Here is a 23074-nt window from a genome sequence, read left to right on the forward strand (position 1 = left end):
AAACAAGAATACTAATTCACAACTCAATTGTTAATCATCGTTAGACGTTGACAGAAAAATCTCAACTCAAGGTCCAAATACAGTACACACGTGTGTTCTGGAGCCTTCTGGAGTCTTTATCAGCCGATTATGTCGTCATGGAACTACGAGACATTCAAAGTGGCTATTAGTCAGTTACAACTTAAACCCTGTCTGCTGATTAAGACCATGGTCGAGTCCGAAATCACAAACTCTGCTTTATGTACTCAACATGTATACTCTCGTATAGGCTGGGCAAAATGGAGAAAATCAAATACCACCATATTTTTGACAAAAATACTTCTAGAATAACTAAAATAACAGTTGTTTTAAATACAAAGAAATGTATATTAGAGCCTTATTTATATCCATTGGTTTGTTATGATCGTTGTCAATACTACCGTCTTGCAATGTTTATTTATACCAGCGTATTGTCCAGTATTGCATAAAGTAATATTTTAATCAGAAATAGAATTCAATTCGCGTTCTATTGGTTTCATACTAAAGTTTTGGATATTCTAAAAAAATCTAACACGCAGTTTTAGCCTATTAAAGAGCATGTTCGTATGGAATTTTGGACGCAGTCTATGTGAGACTGTCAAAACCTCCAAGACAAGTTAGTGAGTGGACGTTGAGTTGAAATTGTTTGGTTCAGATTCTTTACTTTAGGACCCATGGCAGCGGCACAGAAAGTATAGATTTTTTTCTACAGGTGCACATGCCCTTATTAATCTTAAATCATCTTCCGAGACTCACAAAATATTAAAAATTCAAGGTCCTCTTGCTCACTTGTTCTGGAACTTTCTACTGTATCACACTATCTTCATCAGTGGATGAATTTCTGTCAGATATAATGGAATTTTGGGCGTTAAAAATGTCCTATATTAAGTCACAAATTAAACCCCTTGGGTGCATGCCATGATTAATCTTAAATCATCTTCAAAGACTGAAAAATACTGGAAAATACTATAAATAATAATAATATCATGGTCCTCTTACTCGCTTGTTCTGGAACTTTCTTCTGTGTCACACGGTCTTCATCAGCAGATGGATTTATGTCAGTTATCATTGACCTGTACATGTTCAAACTTTCTAATGTTTGCTTATCTTCATTGGACACAAAGGTTCAGTCACTAAGGCCCACGTTTCGGATTGCCTTTGAGTAATCCCACCCTCCTACCAGCCAAGTTGAAAGAATATATCAGCTACCATCAAGCTATTCTTAGAGATTTGCCACACCAGACAAGACACCTCTCTACTATAACAGTAGTTGTTGATACAACACAACACACCGTATCCAGCAACTTGTAAGACCTCCTGGGATAAGGCTCACCGTGCTGTGCCGGGGTAGATTTCCAACGCCCTGCTTCCTGTAAAAGCTCTACGGAATCTGTTTGCCACTCTGTTACCCCATGATAGGAATAACTGGACAGACATAGCGTGGGCTCAGCCTCATTCCACACAATTATCTCAATTAACACCAGCCACAGAGCCTGCCGTAGGCCTGAGAGAACAGCATTGTGTGCGTGCTGTTTTGGATTCATCAGATGGAAAAAAGCTGGATGGAGGAGGGAGAAAAAGAACGTGACTGTGGTGTGACTGCCTTGGTTGTTGCTCCTCATTCCATTGTTTGATATTTTGCCTTGGCAGTAACATGAGGCGCCTGAAAAACATGTATCATGAACATAACTTCTGTAAAACTAGATCAGGACTTAACCCACCAGTCATCGCGTATGTATCTCTCCAGCCACCTGTGCCGCTGCCGCAGCTCCATTTGTCACTTGTCATCCCTGTTACGTTAAGTTTTACCATAGAAGTACGGAGATTAGATGAGACACACAGCCCCGTAGAGCAGTAGCCAATAACGTTTGTTTTAGTAGAGCAAATGTAGCTCAGCGTAAATTCTTTCAGGAAGACCTAACTTTTGATCAGTGCAGCTGTTATCCTAATAAATGTACTTTCTAGCTGTGTATAACTGTCGCATATATGCAACTAGTCTCTCCTGATTTAACTATAGCTCAGTGTAAATTTCAGGAAGACCTTATTTAATTAATCCTCTCTTCCTAAATGGAATTAGCTGGTGAAGGCATTCACCTTCCTACTTAACCAATAAGAACCGTACGCAAATTGCAAGGGCCAATCACAGAGTCACAACCCTGCTTTAAAAAAAATCAGTTTCTCCCCTTGCTATTCAGCTGTCATTGCGGGCAAAGAGTGCAACCCTCCACCTCCCCTTCCCCCTCCAGTCCTCTACTACAGCTCACCGGTCAGCAGCCTTTTTTGGTCTGGTCCAATTGTGGGGTCTGATGGTTCTCTACCCCTCTACAGATAAACAAAATATTTGTATAGCAATGGAGTCTAATCCAGTAGTCTAATCCAGCTGTACAATAAACCCAATGTGCATGTCTGCAAACGTGTCTCTCCTGATTGAATTACTCACCATACAAACTCTCTCTTTGTATTTTGCAGGGTTTGAATTAGCAGGTGAAGTGAAAATGACAGAGTAGCATTTAAACACCAACCTGTACACAGTGCCAACGTATTTCTTCTAGTACAGTCTTTTGGTTTTTGCCTCACTATTACAAAAATACACACACTGTAGTATCTGCAGTTGTTCATTCTGTCTTGACAATTTCTGCATTTAGAAATGTTCGGAAGCTTCAGATGTCAAACTACTTTCTCATTTTAGCCACTTCCATGACTATCCAAAATACTTGTGTCCTATACATCATCACAGAGAAGACAGGTCCCAAAGGTCAGATCCGGCAGAGCCCTTATTTCAAAGGGCTGAAACAATAAAAGGCTCTGGGGGGTTTAATACATTTTCAATGAGAGGGGAATGCATCAAATTGTCACATTTACTGAGTAACTGAATAATGCAATTATTTGATTATTAAAGATAAAAATTTGTGTATTTCTGTCGATCAACTGTTTACTAATCAACTGACAATTGCATCTCTATCTGTCATTAAAGAATACGATAGGAAGCACTACATGTGTCGTCAAAATTAGCTGATAAACTGGAAAACTGAGTTCAGACGTAAAACTTTACCAGGCAGAAAGCTTTAACCATGAAACGGTATGTGACCATATCTCAGCAGCCTGTCTTCACCCACTCCATCAACACTACGACTGCTGTAAAGCCCATTCCTTCACTCCATCCACTTACTAACCTTTCTATATTAAGGCCCACTGACCACCTCCCCATGTGTGACCAGTACAGTGCTGTACATACATCATTCCATCAGAGGTATTCTGTAGTACATGACACACACACTACAAAGTGAGCTCTGATTACTGTTTATTGTGCACATACACAGTGTCTGTTCACGTTGCATTGCATCATGTAGGCTCTTAGAAATGTTTTCCAGGAGGTTTGGAGGTATGTGCATGAACAGTTAATACATGTTTTATGATACAGATTTGTTAATTTGTGTTATCATATTTATGTTGTGTTTATGCATATTAATCATTAAATGTGGTCACCAATACTCATTATATCTCCTTAGAACAACAACATTATGCTCCGTTACAAACCATTTCCACAGTGTCTGTATTGCTTTTGAAGGCTAATCATTGTGTAATCATGAATACTAAATCAACAAGGGATTACTGGTACATTTGTCAAGAGCTTTCACAAAGGGAAATGTTTTAAGAAGAATTAGTGTGTCTGAATTCAATAGGCAGAGATCCATGGTGTGGGGGCTGTAGGCAAAATCCGGATCACTCTATGTGAAAAACTGTGACCTGAGAGTAACCAGTAGAGCTCAATCCGCGGATCTTAAAGGTCAAGAGGGCACATACAAGGCCAGTTTGTTCAAAATGTATTTAGGAACAAGTACCTTTAAGGCCTTAAAGGTAATACAATATTTCAAATCAGTTTGATATCTAATAGATAGCCAATGTAGGGAGGTAAGCAGGGTGAAGCATGCCTCTTGTCCTGGTAATAATGGAGCAGCAGCATTTTGTTGCTGGAGGGGCCTCTGGCGGATACCTGAGTAAAGTGTTTTGCAATAAGTAAGCTGAGAACAGATATAAGCATGGACAACATTTTGTCGATCAGCAATTGATCAAAAATCCTTTTGGATTTGTCATTTGGAGATTACGTTGAGCAGACACAACTGAACATTTTTGATTTTATCATCAAAATGGAGCTAAGCATCATATAACACCAAGAATAGCACCGGTGTGTGTTTGTGCGTGTTTGCGGGCATGCGTGCGTGCGTGTGTTTATGTGTGTGTGTGTGTGTGACTGAGAATACGGTGGTACACGATGAAGTATCTGTCACCAAGAGTTGATCTGCATGGATGCATTTTCTCACGCCCAAGAACCCTATACCCAGAACCATTACTGTTGATTAATAAATCTTTTACTTCCACAACAGGTGGTTACACATTTCACTCTTGGAGAATGAGTGAAACCATTCTGGCACACTATGCACAAGACACACAAGCTAAGCCACAGAGCCAAGAGACTGTGAACCAGCCAAATGACTGAAACGTTGTGTACAGGCGATTTGTGTACACAGAGTGAAGTCACATACTCGCATAATGGCCGGGCCAGTATTCCGAACAGCTGTCAGATATAGTCTGTGATGAGAGCGGCACTTTTTAAAATGATGACATGTTAAAGTAATTTCACAGGGCTACATTTCTCAATGTTAACATTCAAGTCTTAAACTAAACGTCATATGATCCGATCTTCTGTCTATTTGGCTATTGTTCAGAAGAGTTGTGTGGGACAGATGCAGTTTGTGAGGAATTCACCATTCAAAACTGTCTATTTACAGTTGGGAAAATAACAGTAAGATTCTCAAGTAGAATCCTTTCATGGCTACAGTATGTGTCCATTGTGTTTATTTTAAGGCTAAAGTCTGTTCACAGTGATAAAAGGTGATGCATTAAAACTGTGTTATCAATATTTTATCATTAAGAATTAGTTATTTGACTGTGTAATGTTAAAGGGGTCACTGATAGTAACAAACATGTATGCTATTATTACTACTCAGTTTGTTTTAGGTTTAAAAAAAAAACGGCTAAGAATAAGATAAAATGATTTTTGGTTTTGGTTTGGTTTGAAATCAGTACATTTGTGGTAACTTCAGGTGACGCACATGACGCAGAATGTGACCCAGTTCCATTTGTTCCGTGAAAAAAAAACAAAAAAACTTGCTGTTTCCTTTACAGAAGTTTTTTAACTTTCAACATTTGTTCACCTTACTTCCTGCTTTGCTTCGGTCACAAGCAGTGTAGCCACTAGAGGGCACCTTCACTACAATTGTAAATATGAGTCGTAATTGCTGCTTGAACTAAGAAATGATGGCGGCAGTTTTTCAATGTGGGACTACCAAATGAAACCAATCTTCATAGATTTTGTAGGTCTATGTTTCCACAGCCTAGAGACCACTACAAGATGTGAGATTTGAGAAAGAAAAATAATACAAGAAAGAGAACACTGACGACAACTGGGAACCATGCAAGCAAGCACAGTCACATAGTCGCTGAGCTAGTTGGATGTGTTCTACCTAGTAACTTGTCCTTTCCAAAATATCAGCGCATCCTGCTGAGGCTCATAGAAGACAGCTTATATTGTTTGATCTTCAATTCTATCACTCTTGCTATATCATCAGCCTCATCTTTTCCATAATTCTTGTTTATGTTACAGCAGGATGTAAACTACACAAGTGCTTCTACATCTATGTATATAGAGTGTTTTTTGAGTTGCTGCTGGGTGTAGTTCTTCCCTGCTGATAGAGCCGAGCTAGTTTCCTTTACTTGGGGAAAAGTAAAGTTCATCACATCCCTGTCCAATTTCTAACAGAGCTGAACCTGACATTCCCAATGTCCCCATTCCTGATCTTCTTTCCCAAATGCCCAAGTATTTCAGTAAAAACCCAAAAGTTTTTCACTGATTTCCTCAGAGAACTGTAGGCACTATGATCTCAAAGTCATCCTGATAAATTAGACACACAGTCTAATCAGCTATGTCAGCAGAAAACAAACCTTATTTTGAAAATGTGGCCTCATTGCTCCTGGTGAACTTTCCATGGTGTGGATGCAAGAACAATCATCAGTTGGAGTTAATACTCCCTCCAGTTTGTTTTGGAATCATTAGTTGTGGCTAAATTTACACTGCGTGGTGTATCTTCTTAAAATTGATCTCAACATGTTTGCCAAAGGAACTGCAAGGGCTTCTTGTCTTAACAGCCACGTAATTTAATTCCTGTGAGACGTTTGATGACAGCGGTGGTATCGCAAAGGGATGGAAAGTTAAGATATGGAACCCATCTGGCGCCTTGAAGACTACTCTGAATCATCTTGGGATGTAAAAGATTTCAAATATGATGTGACCCCATGTCTGTGGTGACAACGTAACATGATGATCACGAACTTCAAAACACACTGCACAACATCAATTTAATCACCAATGGCAGCCTCACACCGCCTGACCAAACGCTGGGGAAGGTTGCTATGTTGTAAGTGGGCTGCTACAGAGCCTAGCAGGATTATTTTAGAATATTAGATACAGTACAGTATAAAAAGCTGAAACCAAACTGCATCAGAACATTGTGAAAACCAATGCATTGTTGTTAAAGAAAAAGGTTAAAAATCGTTTAATAACACGGCTGGTGACATCATACTCAAACAAGAAAATGCACTTCTTGCTGAAAATGTGTGTGGATGTTGAAAAGCTAAAATGCTAAAGCTAAACTGAATTGCTAGCTTAACTGCGTAAGAAGAAGGTAAAGTAGTGTGAATAGTTGCAAAAAATTAGATGTGGAATATTTAACATTTTCTTCAGATGCTAAAGTAATTATTGGCATTAAACGTCCAGTGATGCCAAAAGATAGAAAATTGTATGGTTTAATTCATTTTATAGCTGAAAGTGTGAGTATCTCCAAAAAAATCATATTATAGTGTGTCTAATGAAAGTCATAAAAAGTCATAGTACATTATGTCCAAAAATTAAGAACAAATCCTGTTATAGTGTGTCTAAAAATGTAATGAAAAGTCAAAGTTTAGTATAAATTATATTATAGAAGGTTAGAAGTGATAAAGTTGTACTTAACTGTGCGGTAAAAACCCATTAAATAAAAAACAAGGGACTAAAATGCCAAAAAGAAAAAGTCATGGTGTAATATGTTGAAAAGGTCATAGTATTGCATGTCAAAAAAAGTGATAAAAAGTCACAATATAATATGTTGAAAAAGTTATAAAGAGGAACAGTATGGCATGTCGAGAAAAGGGTTAAAAAAAATCACAATACACTATGTTTGAAAAACTTCATTGCAGACTATGTCAAAAAGTGATGAAAAAGTTTTAGTATAGTATGTTGAAAAAAGTGATAAAAAGTCCCAGTATAGTTATCAAAAAAGTTATGGTATACTATGTCAAAAAGGGATATAAAAGTATGTTGAGAAAAGTAATTAAAAAGTCATAGTCATAGTACTGTATGTCGGAAAATGTGGTAATGAAGTCGTTGTATCACATGTCCAAAAAAGTCATAGTATATAATAAAGAAAAAGAAGTGATAAAAAATTGTAGTATAATTAGATGACAAACGTCATGCAAAATCATAGTAAAGCAAGTCAAAAAAGTCGTGGTATAGTGTTTAAAAATAAGTTAATAGTGTAATATGTTGAAAAAAGTGGTAAAAAAAAATAATATTATATGTCAAAAAAGTCATAGTATAGTATGTTGAAAAAAGCAGTAAAAAAAGTCATAGTATGTATCAAAAAGTTCAGAGTATAGTATGTTGAAAAAAAGTGATAAAAGGATGTTGTATAGTATGACAAAATAAGAGATAAAAAGAAAAAATTTCATGATATAGTTTATCAAAAAAGTCACAGTGCAAATTATCAAAAAAGGGATAGAAAGTCATAATATAGTGAGTCAAAAAAGTAATTAAAGGTCATAGTACAGTGCGTCAAAAACAAGGTTAAAAACGTCACAGTAGAGTATGTTCAACAAACGTCATAGTATACTATGTCAAAAAATTATATGTAAAAGTCACAGTATAGTATGTCAAAGAAAGTCTGGAGGAACAGCCAAACTTCATTCAACTTTGCCCAGCCCTCCCAAATTTGGGGATTGAACCAGGAGTCAGAGTCTCCACTGCATTCGTGCTGGTGCAGGTCAGAGGAGTGCTAACCACTAAGCCATTATTAGACTAAATGAACACCACTGAAAACAGTATTGTACCTAGAAAAAAAACGTTAAAAATTTGTAGCATTTCATGTTCAAAAAAGTCAAACACAGTTGTAATTGAAAAAACTAAAAGAATAGTATATCAATAATTTGCATTACCAAAAAATTCTAGTATTCCTCCATAAGCAAGCATTGTCGTAATATAGTCTGTCGGAAAACGTTTAAGTCATAATACAGTAAGTCATAAAAGTCGTGAAAAAGATATTTTATTGCAAGTCCAAGAACAGTAATTGTGTAGTATTCCTAAAAAAAATAATGGTATTCTGTATCAAAAAATTCACAGTATTTCTAACAATTTGGTCCCCAAAAAAAAGTCAAAAACTCACATAGTATGTCAGAGAAAGTGTGGAAGAGCACGCAATGTCCATACAACAAGTTTCAGCCTTGACATGGGATGGAACCAGGGGTCAGAGTCTGCACTGCTTGTACTCTGGTACCAGTTTTGAGTTGTTTTACCACTAGGCCACAAAGACAGCAACTAAAAGAAGAAAACAGTAATAGCTTAGTATGTCAAAAAAAAGCCATTAAAAAGTCATAGTGTTGCATGTCCTCCAGTCATTGTATAGTATGACTTTTTATCAATATGCTATATGATGACTGTTTTGGAGATGCAATACTATGACTTTTTTTGTAGTCTTTTCAATATAATATGCTAATGCACCTTACTTTATTTGGTATCTTGATGGTCCATGGCTTAGTACAGCTCAGTACTTGGAGTACATAGTATGTCAAAAAAATTATTAAAAGTATGTTGAAAAAAGTCATAGCATATAGTATGACTGGAAAAAATACATTAAAAGACATGTGATTGCATATCAAAGAACAGCTCATGTAGTATGTCTGATGAAATGTAGAAGAGCATGCAAAGTCCATACAAAGAACCTCTAGCATAGACGGGGGATTGAACCAGTGGTCACACACTGCCTAAATGCTAAAAAACAGTTTCCAGCTGTGCTAACCACTAAGCCACCAAATATTGTGAGTTGAAAACATTAATAGCACGTCGAGTTGAAAAAAGCCATTAAAAAGTCAGCTTATTGCATTTCCAAAACAGTCATAGTATAGTATGTTGAACAACATCATAATATAGTAGGTTGAAAAAGAGTGATGAAAAAGTCATAGTATAGTATGTTGAATAAAAGTCATAGTATAATATGTTGAAAAAGAGTGATGAAAAAGTCATAGTATAGGATGTTGAATAAAAGTCATAGTATAATATGTTGAAAAAGAGTGATGAAAAAGTCATAGTATAGTATGTTGAATAAAAGTCATAGTGTAATATGTTGAAAAAGAGTGATGAAAAAGTCATAGTATAGTATGTTGAATAAAAGTCATAGTATAATATGTTGAAAAAGAGTCATGAAAAAGTCAAAGTATAGTATGTTGAATAAAAGTAATGGTGTAATATGTTGAAAAAGAGTGAGGAAAAAGTAGTTGCAGTCAAATAACAGTTGCAGTGTAGCATGTAAAAAATTACATGGTTAAGTATGTTGAAAAAAAGTGATAAAGTCTTAGTGTAGCATGTAGAAAATTGTCATTGTATAGCATGTCAGATAGAGTCCAGAAGAACATGCAAACTACATACAGAAAGGATCAGCCCATTGGGAATTGAATCATTGGTCAGTGTCTACACTGTCTAGATGGTGGTGACAGTAGTGAGCTGTGCAAACCACTAAGCCACCAAGAAACCATTTAAAGCAAGTTGAAAACAGTTATACTATAGTATGTCGAAAAAAGACATTATAAGTCACAGTATTCCATGTCCGAAACAGTCATTGTATAGTATGTTGAATAAAAGTTTTGAAGAAGTTTTAGCATAACTAAAAAGTCAGAAAAAGTCACAGTATAGAACGTAGAAAAAAGACATAGCATAGTGTATCAAAAAAGTAAAATAGTAATAATTTGTTGACAAAAATGGTAAAAAATAGCCATAGTATAGTGTTTAAAAAAAAATCATAGTTAAGTTTGTCCAAAGAAATTTTAGTGTCTTAGTAAGTCAAAAGTGTCATTATAAAGTCATAGTATATTATGTTAAAAAAAGTCATTAAAAAGTCAAAGTATAGCAAAAGTTAGCATAGCATCTAAAAAATGTCATAGTATAGGATAGTGGCAAGTCATAGTATATAGTATGTCCAAAAAATTGATAAAAGAATTGTAGTAAAGTATGTCGAAAAAAGTCATAGTATAGTATGTTAAAAAAAAGACATTGAAAGTCAAAAGATTGCACATCAAATAACAGTGATGAAAAAGTTGCAGTATAATGTGTCAAGAAAGTCATAGTATAGTATGTTGAAAAAAAGTGATAAAGTCATAGTACAGCATGTCTGATAAAGTCCAGAAGAACATGAATTTGAAAAGAGTCAACATATGGAATGTTGAAAAAAGTCATAGTATAGTATGTTGAAAAAAAAGTGATAAATAAGTCATAGTAGACTATGTTGAATAAACGTGAAGAACACGTTGTAGTATAGTATGACTAAAAAGTCATGAAAGTCATAGTATAGTACAGTACAGTATGTCCAAAAAAGTTCACTTTTTTGAACATGATATGCTGTGACTTTTTTACCACTTTTCCAACATACTTTTTAATTGAAAAAAGTCCTAAACAGTAGTAATTGAAAAATGTAATAGAATAGTATGTCCAAGAAGTCACAGTATAGTACGTCAAAAAAAGTGATAAAAAGGTAGTAGTATAGTATGATGAAAAAAAGGAATAAAACAGTCAACGTATAGTATGTTTAAAAAAGCATAGTATAGTATGTTGAAAAAAGTCAAAAAAGTAACAAAAATTTAAGTATAGTCTTACAAAAAGGAATAAAAAAGTCATAGTTTAGAATGTTGGAAAAAGTCATGGTATAGTAAATTGAAAAAGGTTGCCTTGTAGTATGTCAAAAGACTGATGAAAATATCAAAGAATACTATATCAAAAAAGTGATGGTCATAGTGCAGCAATTCAAAAAATTCTATTCATTCAATTGTATTTATAGTATCAAATCATAAAAAGAGTTATGGCATACACTTTACTGATGGAGTAGGCATAGACCGCACTCTGTAATTTGCATTACCAAGAAATTCCAGTTTTCCCCCAAGAGCATTGTCATTGTATAGAATGCAATATATAAAACGTTACGACATATTATGTTAAAAAAAAGTCATATTATAGTACTGTACTTCTAGAAAATCATAAAAGTTGTAAACAAGTCATATTAGTGCATGTCCAAATAAGTAATTGTATAGTTTGTCTAAAAAAAACATTGTGTTGTGTACTATAAAATTCATAGTATGTTGAAAATAAAGCATATGTAGTATGTCAGATGAAATGTGGTAGAGCATGCAAAGTCCATACAAAGAAACTCTAGCATAGACGAGGCATTGAACCAGTGGTCACACTGCCTAAATGCTAAAACCAGCTTCCAGCTGTGCTAACCACTAAGCCACCAAGACACCAGATGATGTGAGTTAAAAACATTAATAGCACGTTAAGTTGAAAAAAGCCATTAAAAAGTCAGAGTATTGCATTTCCAAAACAGTCATTGTATAGTATGTTGAACAACATCATAATATAGTAGGTTGAAAAAGAGTGATGAAAAAGTCCTAGTATAGTAAGTTGAATAAAAGTCATAGTATTGTATGTTGAGAAAGAGTGATGAAAAAGTCCTAGTATAGTATGTAGAAAAAAAGACATAAAAAGTCATGTGATTGCATGTTGAAAATAAGTGATTAAAAAGTTGCAGTGTAGCATGTCAAAAAAGTCACAGTATGGTATGTCAAACAAGTGATAAAGTCATAGTACAGCATGGCGAAAACCGTCACACCATAGTATGTTGAAAAAAGTGGTAAAAAAAGTTATAGTTTAGCTTGTCAGATAAAAAAATGGATCAGCCCACTGTGGCTTAAACCATTGGTCAGTGTCTGCACTGCCTACCTGCTGGTGACAGTGTTGAGCTGTGTGTAGTATGAATAAGTACAGTATGTTGAAAAAGAATTGGTTAAAAAATAATAGTATGATATGCCAGATAAAGTCTGGAATGCATTGCAAACTCTACACCAAAATGCCCAGTCCAGACTGAGGATTGGGCCAGGGGTTAGAGTCTGCCCTGCCTACATCCTGGTGCCAGTTTTGAGCTGCGCTGACCACTAAGCGACCAAGACACGAAAAAAAATTAAGTTAAAAACATAATAGCATAGTATGTCAAAAAAGTTCATTAAAAAGTCATATTAATAAAAAACAAAAATATAATAAATAATAAAGAAATATCTAACCACTTCCCTTGAATAGGTCTCCCAAAAGCATCTCAGCTTTATACCACTTATTTCCAATGTGAAGACCTTTGTAGCTGTTGGGAAAGCCAGCAGCCCTGACTACAGTGACTGACACCTCATCTACCCACCGCAGCCCTGCAGAGGCACACACACCAAAAGTATCTGTTTCTTTGTATCATTAGACCTGCTTGTTTGGGTGCTTGGTGCCCACCAGAATAACTCCCATGGATCCCAGTGTTGAGTGATGTCACAGTAAATGAAACACAGGCCAACACGCACACGCACACACAAACACACACGCGCAAACACACACACATACACACACACACACACACACACAAACACACACACACACAGGTGCAAATAACAGCCCCCCATTAGGCCTGCCCGAGTTGTAGTTGCACCCCAGGGGATCTGTATGTATGAGTACCACAGCTTGAGTGCATTCATGGCTTCTAGTTTAGGGCCATGAATGGTTTTTCTCCGTCATATAAATTTATTTGCAGATGAGATCATTTTGTATTTTTGCAGATGGTCCAGAGGAATCAGTGAAGGTTAGGTTTAGGCATGAGGAGTGAGATTGGTTTAGGCTGGGGTAAAAATATCTAGATAAGCCAATCACAGGCATGGTAGGACCGTAAATTACTAGTGTATGCAATGCACCATTGCAAAATTGTTGTTAATCTGTGTTAGTATGTGCAATGTGTAATCTAATCAGAGGATCACAGCACCTATTTATTTTACTGTATATCTCAGCTCAGTGGTAACAAAGGGCAGCACATCTCTGCATTAAAGTCAATGGTGGAAGAAAGACTCAGTTACCTAAGTAAAACAAGCAATACCACCCTGTAAAAAAACTACATAATAGTTAAGTCCTGTATGAAATTGCATTAGGCGTAATAGTAGTGGTGGTAATTGTTTTTGTTGTATTACATGTATAAAAAATAAGCATTTTACTGCTATATCTGTGTCACAGTAAGATGTTGCTAATTGTACACAGTCTTGGGAAGTTCTTTGTAAAGTAACACCCATGACTTTCAAATAAATGTGGTATAGTGTTTCCCTCTACACTTCAATGGATGAGCAAGAGTAGTGTTGTTATATTAACACAGTAGATAGATAATAGCAAATAATATAGTTATGATCCCTGAGGGTTGTGGCGCCCAGAGGCACTTTTCCATGTATTGCTCCCAATGCCGGGTTAAATGCAGACGTCGTGCTTTAGGTTTTGCAGCTCTACAATGTCTATTGTATATTGCATGTTGTATAATGTGTCTCATGTGTGTGCACATGTGTCTGTTAGTGGTGACAGACCCATGAATCTGTCAAAGAAGTTATAAAGAAATATATGATTGACAATTGTTATCAATGCTTTGCACATGCATTACATAAACATATCGTACATGTGTATGTAGGCCACTCTGCGTGTGTGTACGTGTGCGTGCGTGTATGTGTGTGTGTGTGTGTGTGTGTGTGTGTGTGTGTGTGTGTGTGTGTGTGCCCTTTACAGAGGCAGTTTGTAATCAGCTGTCAAAGTGGGCTCCAGTTGGGAGCGGAGCTGCGTGTCGGGCAGCAAAAAAGCTCTCAGGTCCAGATCTGCACACTCATCCATGCACAAACACCAACACCAGCAGCAAAAGTGGAGGACGGACAGGACAGACATTTAACCGGCACTTCTACAGCATATTGATTAGCTGTATTTTTTCAGCTGTACTCATGTTGGTGTGACTGTGTGTGTGTCATTTTCTGTGTTTGGTTTGCCTGTTTTTAGACTCCAGTGATTTTATTGGGAACCAATTGAAAAAAGGTAAGACTTGAATCCGATCAAAATACTCAATACTGCAACTATATATACTTTACTTCTACTGCTGTCAATAGCAAATTGTATATAGCGATGAGACAGAATGTATCGCAAATTACATGGGTTGAACGTATACTGTACTTTCTTTCCACATCTTATACAAAGTTACTATTACGTAATGAAAAATGTTATTTAAGAAAAAAGGAGGTTGTTTTTGTGTATGTGTGGCATACACATTCAGGCTGTTCAAAAAGATGAATATGAAAATTAACAATTTGAGGTAAGAATCACAATGTGCAAAGATCAACGTGTCACAACTGTTAGCAACGTACTAAATGAAATGAGCTGAGGATAACGTGCCAGAGAAGGCCGAGGATGAACAGAACAGAGGGGACAGAGGACAGAGGACAGAGTCCAACATCCCAATGTTCGGAGGAAAGGTGCTTTATCTGGCCACAAAGGTCAATTACCAGAGAATAGAAATAAAACAGAAATAAACACAGGAAAATACTTTTCACTTTTAAAGGCAAAAATGAGGGGGATAATAGAAGTTAGTGGTTTTTATGCTTCCTCTTATCCTTGGTACACTTCTTAGCCATTAGTTCACCAAGACCAGGACCCAATAATGTTAATCTTAGGGTCAATTTAGCGATCACTTTCAATGTTTTAAATTACAGAACAGAAGCGCGCAGTGCATGTTTATTAGTCCCCAATGGGGAAATCACTGCACTACACTCTGTGTACACACTTTTGTTAGTACTCACACACAGGTCTGAAATACACACACATGCTCAGGACCTATACATGCACTATACATGGAGAGATGTCAGAGTGAGTGGGCTGCCAGCTGAACCAACGCCCTGAGCAGTTGGGGGGTACGGTGCCTTGCTCAAGGGCACCTGGCAGTGCCCAGGAGGTGAACTGGCATCTCTCCAGCCACCAATCCACGCTCCTAACTTTTTGGGTCCATACGGGGATTTGAACCAGTGACCCTCCGGTTCCCAATCCAACTCCCTATGGACTGAGCTAATACCACCCCTATGACTTTTGATGTTCTCATGAAAATCACATAACATTTCATTGTAATTAAATAAAGTAGATTCAAATGTGACACATTTGCACTTTAAGCGATGGACACAGGAATAAACACACTATAGTTTAGCTATTCTTAGGACCGGGTTATACTCAAACCTTACTAGTTTGTTAATTTGTTCTGAACGGCCACAGTGGAAGATGTTGTGTGATTTCAACTGTCATGACATTGTTTAAACATAGGGACAACAGTCTCTAGAGAGACATTCAAATCCTGATTGTTTCTCACCTCCACACAGCCAACCCCAACCCCTAATTTAACATAGTTTTTAGTCATTGAATATATTTCATGTAAATTTCTTGTGGTGCAATACATTCCAATAAGTGTGCACCTTATAACAGGCTATAATCTGTATGTGTTCTTAGCCATAACATTTTTGGAAAATGATTTGTTTTGTCCTTTATATGTGTGTGTGGAGATGATTGAGCTGGGCCTCGCTGACGGCAGTCTGATTGACGAGCTGATGGAGCTGACGGCACAGAGCCTCAGTCAGCTGGAGATCCAGGAACGTTTCAACATCATCAAGGAGATCGGCCGAGGGAAATACGGCAAAGTGCTGCTGGTCACACATCGCTTCAGGGGTATGACTGCACTTTGATTTCTAATCTCTTTCAGAAGAGAGTAACCACTTATAAATGTATTGTTATCACCAATTAAAGAAATGTTGAGAAAATCTTTTACACTTGCAGATCTGAATCCACTTTTTCCCTTGAAAAAAGCAAGGAGTAAATGTGTCTTTAAATGATACAAATTGGGGTCTAAATTAATTAGCTCACTACCATATGTTTGAGCCATGTTTGTGGTCAGAAACTGAACGTATTAAGTTGTTTGTCTAATTCTTTCTCTGTCGGCCCAGTTACAATTTTTCAATGCAAAAAAAAAAATCCAACAAAAGGGGCGAGTAATCCAATCTACAACAACAACTAACTTTCTAAAACGTCCATTACAATGCAAAGTTGTTGTAATTCCCAGCACACAAAGAAAAAGGAAGATATATTACAGATCAATCACTGTGAACAGGAGAGAGGTGGGAAAAGTAGGTTACCATTTGTAAAAAAAGACAAGATCTGCACTCTTCAGAACGGATGGGAAGCTCAAACCCTAGGTGACCCTGAGAAAATGAACGACAAGCCAAAGTGGAACAATGACCGTGTCAGTGTACAGACAAAAGTGAGAGAAGAATGCAAAGCATGGGTTGGCATGAGGCTTGATGGCCCGAGGCTTTGAATTTGAAAACCACTGGAGTTCCATAGGAATTGGGGGGTGATGACCTGGGTGACAATTTAGGTTGTAGAACAGCCATGATAAAGTACATTAGGTAATTATTACCGCACACAATGAATACCTTAAAAAGCAGCATAGTGTCAATGAAGTGATCATAAATGTTTGTACTTAATTTTTCTAGTGAGACAACGAAGATGTGCATGGAATTGATATTAATAGCCACAGTATTGGTGATCTGCAGGGACTCCCATGGCATTGAAAGTGATGCCCAAAGCCTCGACTAAGCTCCAGGGCTTTCTGCGAGAGTACTGCATCTCCTTACACCTGTCCTGTCACCCCTGCATTGTGGGCCTCTTTGGCATTGCCTTCCAGTCTAATGAGCACTACTGCTTTGCCCAGGAGCTTGTCATTGGGAGGGACCTGTTTGCTGTCATCCAGCCAAAGGTGGGTCCAACACTGAGACTACAGCCACGCAAGCAGTGCTTTAAGATAAAGTCTGTCAGCATTCTTAAATGCTTACATTGTTAAACTGACATGTTTGTTTTCAGAGGTGGCATGTCCATATCAATTTATCCAATTGTTGTTGAGGTAGGGCTTCTCTTTCTCTAATTGAAAATGTTGGTATTGGCAGTAATAGAAAGACACAGATAAACAGTTCCTCATTCAAAATTCTAAAGTCAAAATAAAATCACATTTTCTTGAAAACTCTTCAGGGTGGATACAATTAAAAAAATATATAATAATCTTCAGTAGACCACCAAAGTCATTAGATTCATCCTTTTGGCACTAGGAATATCTGTGAAAAAGTTTATGTCAACACATCCTATAGTGGTGGTGCTAGAGAAAATAAAAAACATAAAAGGATGAGGATTCATCTTCTGGGGCCATAAATGTCTGTACAAACCTTTGTGTTAATTCAACCAATTGTCTCCAACAACTGACCAACAAATCAAGATTTTAATGTCCATGCCACTAGTGTGGTTAGAAAACAATGGCATGCATAGCACCGTGGCAGAAACATTTGGCTTAATCCAAATGGTTCGTGGTGCTCTTGCAAACATAACTAGTGCCTAAAGCTGTCAAAATCAACAATTGATGAAGTCTGAAATGAGTTAGTGTGGACCCGCCACAGACTTTTCTTTGTAGATAAAAACAGAGTTGAAAGGAGTACCAGAATTTTGAAGGCCTACTTAAGTAAAAGTATCATTATTTAAAAAAAAAACGTTGTACTCAAGTAAAAATGTGTGATTCCACTGTTGAATTAAAAAAAGATCTTTAGGCTACAATAACTTGTTTCAATAATTTTTAATAATTTGTTATGGATATGTATTAAAATGACATTATTAACATGTAGTTTGTATGTAAAACTAGTGGAACAAAATCAGCAACATAAACCCTTATGTCTAATATTTTGAAACCTTTGAAAGTGACACAAAGAGCCCCATCCCTTCCTGTGTCTGATTTTTCTAGGTGGGTATCCCAGAATCCTCAGTGAAGCGTTGTGTCCTCCAGATAGCTAGTGCTTTGGAGTTCATCCACAGCCATGGTCTTGTTCACCGTGATGTCAAGCCTGAAAACATTCTCCTGTTGGACAATCACTGCTGCCAGGTCAAGCTGGCAGACTTCGGACTCGCTCAGAAGAGAGGCACTCTGATTCGCTTCATCACAGGAACCCTTCCCTACATGGCTCCAGAGCTTTGTACAGTGGCCCTGATGGAGGGCCAAAAAGAAGTGACCGCTCCTCCGCTTAGTGTGGAGCCAAGTCTGGACACCTGGGCCTTCGGTGTGGTTATCTTCTGCATCCTTACGGGGTATTTCCCCTGGGAGCGCTGCATGGACTCGGACGAATTCTACCAGGAGTTTGCAGACTGGTGCAGAATGAAGGAGAGACCAAACACTGAGGAGGACATTCCTCCTTTGTGGAAAAGGTTCACTCCAGAAGCCATGGAAATGTTTGGTAAGCTCCTGGCTCTGGATGTAGGAAAGAGGTGTACAGTGGGGGAAGTAAGCACATATGTGGAGAAAGACTGGCTTAGAAAGGTACATGGGAATGAGCAGCAACAGACAGCAGAAAGAAACAGTGCCTCTGGGGAAAATCCTGGGCATCGCGAGGTCGAAACACTGCCTAATACATAGTCACAGACTGAATTAAAAAAGAACTCTATAGTGCCTAGAAAGCATCTTAAATATCCAAGTATAGGTGAAAACAGTAGGATTACGTATTCTTTGGCTCCGGGGGGAGCTGTCCGTAAATTACAAAAAGAAAATTACCCCAATGATGTTGGGGTTATGTTGGATTGGGTTTTAAACCTAACATTTTCAAAAAGCTGCATTACAAACATGATACATAGAGTTTGAAATAATTGTGCACATTTGCATTGTGGGAATGTTGGATCCAGTGTTTCAGGACGTCTCAGCCTCTGCTGCACCATTGTCTTTCAATCTGTGTCTTGTACACCAGCATGGGATTGTAGTGGTGCATAAGGAGTACAACAGGGTGTTATTTTTTCACTCGTTGCCATGGTATGTTTCCAGTTATTGATGTGATCTGCATGCATCAAACTTGATTGAATAATGAGTTTGACATAACAAAACATGAAAAATATGACGGTATGATAGATATATTGAAAATAAAAAATAATACAAAAAAAGGAAAAAACGTGAGCAGGTGATGACAGACATGTTTCTGTAAATTGTTTACTCAATTGTCCAGACTTTCGTCATGCGTAAAAAAAAAAAAAAAAAAAAAGTTAATCACAGAAACCCAACAAAGCAAGAAGTGGCTTTGTAACTGATAAAACTCTCAATAATAACATTCACGGAAAATAAAAACAGGAAGGGGAAACGTAATCATAAACATGATTTTCCTGAGGAGATGCCAGAAGCAGTTGTAACCATACCCCTACACCTCACATGATTGTTGCAGTGTTGTTCATAATGTGACAGCAGTGTGAGAGCATAGATTAGAATCATGCCTTCATCCACTTAGTTGTGCTCTTTTCATCCACTCTCTTGGGCTGGTATCAGATTACCCTCTTTGAAGTTAGAACCATGACCCATGTCAGATTTATGTGTTGGTCCCACTCAGTTTTTATCCCCCCTTTCACCTACTTCACTGATCTTCTTCAACCCCTTTACATTAATGATCTCTTGACAATCTGCTACAGCTGGCTCTCCGCTGATGGATGTCCTGCTTTTGTCCGAGTTTAAAGGATGCCACAGGTGCTTGGGACATGAAGCCATCCAAGGGGGGCAGACCCAGACTTGGCAGGGGGCCTGGACCTTCTTATCCCCCTCATGTGTTACAGCATGTTTAGGGTTTTACACTAACCAGGGTCATCTATCAGCAGACCCCTGGTCATACACAAACACTAATACAGCCAGAAAATCTGACCACAAAGCCCTCCATGCTTGCATTTACACGCATACAGGAGCCGACCTAGTGTTTAAAAAGATTAAAACAATATTATGCATGCCTATTCAGTGTAACACAACATTACAACTAGGGTATTAATCTTGTACACTTTAAAACATGTAAATGTAAATGTGCTGTATTTATATAGCGCTTTTCCAGTCTTAACAACTGCTCAAAGCGCTTCTACATCTACAGGAAACATTCACCATTCACACACATTCATACACTGTGGCCGAGGCTGCCGTACAAGGTGCCACCTGCTCATCTGATAAACATGCACACACATTCACACTCCGATGCGCAGCACCGGGGGCAACTCGGGGTTCAGTGTCTTGCCCAAGGACACTTCGACAATGACTGCAGGGACGGGGATCGAACCACCAACCTTCCAATTGGCAGGCAACCGCTCTACCACTGAGCCACAGCCGCCCCATCTTGACATACAGAAGAAAGAATAACAAAATATATATTATTTACGTTTCAACGCATGGTTTTTCACTTTGTTGCATGTGAATGAGAGATTATGCTTTTCTGCTAAATCTACCAGTCAAAAATTCATAATTTTAATGGTAGACTGAACAGATAAGCAAAAGTAGATTTTACAGGAAACTTCATCAACACAAGAATCAGATGTAATCATCACACCATTTCCTTTGCCCGCCAAATAAAGATAGTTTACTGCTCTATTTACTGCTCTACTCTATATCTCATCTACAAGGCTGTCATGCTTCTGATACTTGATGACCAACAGAAAACAACACATCATCGGGCACTGTGTGTTACACATGTTCTGAAAAGGGCCGTTTTAGGTCAGCGGTCCCCAGCCAGGGGTACTTCAGTTACCCCTGTGTGCTAGGGGCACTCATCTTCACATATTCTGGAGTTGCTCTCCTGTTGGTTAGTTCTGGAACCACATTGCAACCATAAATTATCTGTCCTGATCAACGTTACTGTACCTGTTTCTGTCAATGTTTTGATTCTAAACAACCTGTTAGCCTTTCAGCTCTCCAAACCTAAAAAACGTGCTGTTTTTGCCGGACTCGTGGATGCAAAGAACATGACTGCAAGCCGTTGGAAACCGCCTCATGATGTGTCTATTTGTATACGGACACTTTCTTTTGGAATGTAGTGTATTTGGAAAAGTCAACAGCTTGCGTAAATGGAGTGCCAGGAAAAATGTTGAACACTTGGTACAGCATTGCTGACTGTTTTAGGGCCATGCTGTAGGCTGGTGCTGCGGCCTTCTTGCTCCTGTTTGCACATGTGTTTGGTCCCTTGTCTTGTTTCTGGTTCGGTGTGTGTTGTTTGTGAGCTGCGGACGTCGATTTTGCTGCTGTGTTGTTGTTGTTTCCCTCCTTCCCGTCTTTTCTCTCTGTTTTTATTTTTATTTCTTAGTGGTCCTGGGACACATTCTCATGTCTAGGATATTGTTTGTAATTGTTATTGGAATAAAAACATTTGGTCACAAAAAAGTAGTCTGTTTACAATAATTCAAAAATGGTTTTACTTCTCTTTGGCAGTCCTCTGGTTTGTGGCACCGTCACGAATGAACGATCCCATACACAAGAAAACTGGCCTGCTGCTGGATATTTGTCTAATAATCCTTAGCTGAACCAGGAGATTTTTGACACAGGAAGAAAATTACTTTATTTCTCATTCTCAAGCCTGAGATCTTCATATTGTGATAATGTACCGTTACTTACCTGTATGTCTGGAGCACATGTTAAATCAGACGACAAGAAGTCATGTCTTTCCAATAGCATCATTTCTCACCACCCACCCACCCACACGCACATACAGTGGGTGGCACTATCTTTGTGGGAAACTGTCATTGACATAACGCATTTCCTAGCCCCTTACCCTAACCTTAACCATCACAACTAAATGCCAAATCTTAACCCTTGTCATCACCCTAACCATAACCTAATTCCAACCATTATCCTAAACAAAAGTCGTAACCCTCAAACTGCCCTTTAAAGTTGTCGGGTCCATCGAAGATGGATGGATGGGTCCAACATTTTGGCCCCAGAAAGCTGTTGGGACCCTAGGAATAGAGTCAAACAAGAACAACTACACACAAATGCACACACACACACACACACACACACACACACACACACACACAAACACACACACACATATCCAGGCATTCTGCCATTCAGGCTTCTGATGACATCATACACATGGGAGCACTATAAATAATACCATATTGTTTGTTATGGAAAGTGACCACAATTGGGGCCTTTCCCCCAGCCGATGGCTCGACTGTCTGTCACCTCCATAAACAGTCGTCATGAGGATGGCTTAAGAAACTTTTTACAGTATCAAACATGTATCTGTGTTTGAACAAATGAGGACCTTGAGAGTCACAGTAGACAGACCCAAGTGCCCCGGATTAATATATGTCGATGACGATCTTCTCCTAAGCCAAACAAGTAATTATGGTGCCTAAGTCTAACCAACCTGTGAGTGTATAACTGCATTAATCACATAAAACTACAATGTTACACGTATGAAGACGTTGATCTGCTACTGCCGGTCATTTTGGAAACGCTCCTGTGGGTCAAACGACCTATGTGGTCAAAAGGGTTGAATAACTTGTTGGCTTTGTTGAGAGAAAGAGAATTTCTTATTAGAATCTTACAAATTTAGCTAAACAACACAATGCTATACTGAGACTGAACGAAAAATGTTAACCCTTTTATTTACAGATCACTATGTGTCTGCTGGATCTATTTCAGCTTTTGCCACACAGCAAACCTATTCCTACCCCCAGGTCCCCCAGCAAGGCCTCTGACAGCAGGGTGCGACATTAACATTTCATACGAGGGCTGCTGCTTACAAATTAGTCCCTCTGGGTGTATCATTGGCTCTGTTGTCTCAGTGGCCCTTGGCTAACTCTCGACTAAACATGTGAGGCTCAAGCAGGTCCATCAATCTCTTAAAAGCACCACAAGTTTGTCTGCAGGTCCCTTATGGATGCTCTTACTCATGTTAACATTTGTAGCGAGCAGCTGCTCTCTCTATGTTTTAAACATGGGGGGGGGGGGGG

General features: G+C 38.1%; 1 protein-coding gene across 1 annotated transcript; it reads left to right on the forward strand.

The window, feature by feature from the left end:
- The first annotated feature begins 13550 nt into the window (after positions 1-13550).
- si:dkey-8e10.3 (serine/threonine-protein kinase SBK1) lies at positions 13551-19010 on the forward strand. The gene is made up of 4 exons (XM_034877925.1): positions 13551-14296; positions 15802-15964; positions 16849-17051; positions 18078-19010. Exons 2-4 carry the CDS (start codon positions 15802-15804, stop codon positions 18741-18743), a joined length of 1032 nt encoding a protein of 343 aa, XP_034733816.1. The 5' UTR covers positions 13551-14296; the 3' UTR covers positions 18744-19010.
- The last annotated feature ends 4064 nt before the right edge of the window (positions 19011-23074 follow it).

Source organism: Etheostoma cragini, chromosome 7 (assembly GCF_013103735.1).
Source record: "Etheostoma cragini isolate CJK2018 chromosome 7, CSU_Ecrag_1.0, whole genome shotgun sequence".
NCBI classification, from domain to species: domain Eukaryota; kingdom Metazoa; phylum Chordata; class Actinopteri; order Perciformes; family Percidae; genus Etheostoma; species Etheostoma cragini.

Bases quoted from the DNA above. Each gene is read 5' to 3' on its own strand.
- si:dkey-8e10.3 (XM_034877925.1), top strand. From the start codon at position 15,802: ATGATTGAGCTGGGCCTCGCTGACGGCAGTCTGATTGACGAGCTGATG. The intron at 15,965-16,848 runs GTATGACTGCAC...GGTGATCTGCAG, and splicing joins GGTCACACATCGCTTCAGGG to GGACTCCCATGGCATTGAAA. The intron at 17,052-18,077 runs GTGGGTCCAACA...TGATTTTTCTAG, and splicing joins TTGCTGTCATCCAGCCAAAG to GTGGGTATCCCAGAATCCTC.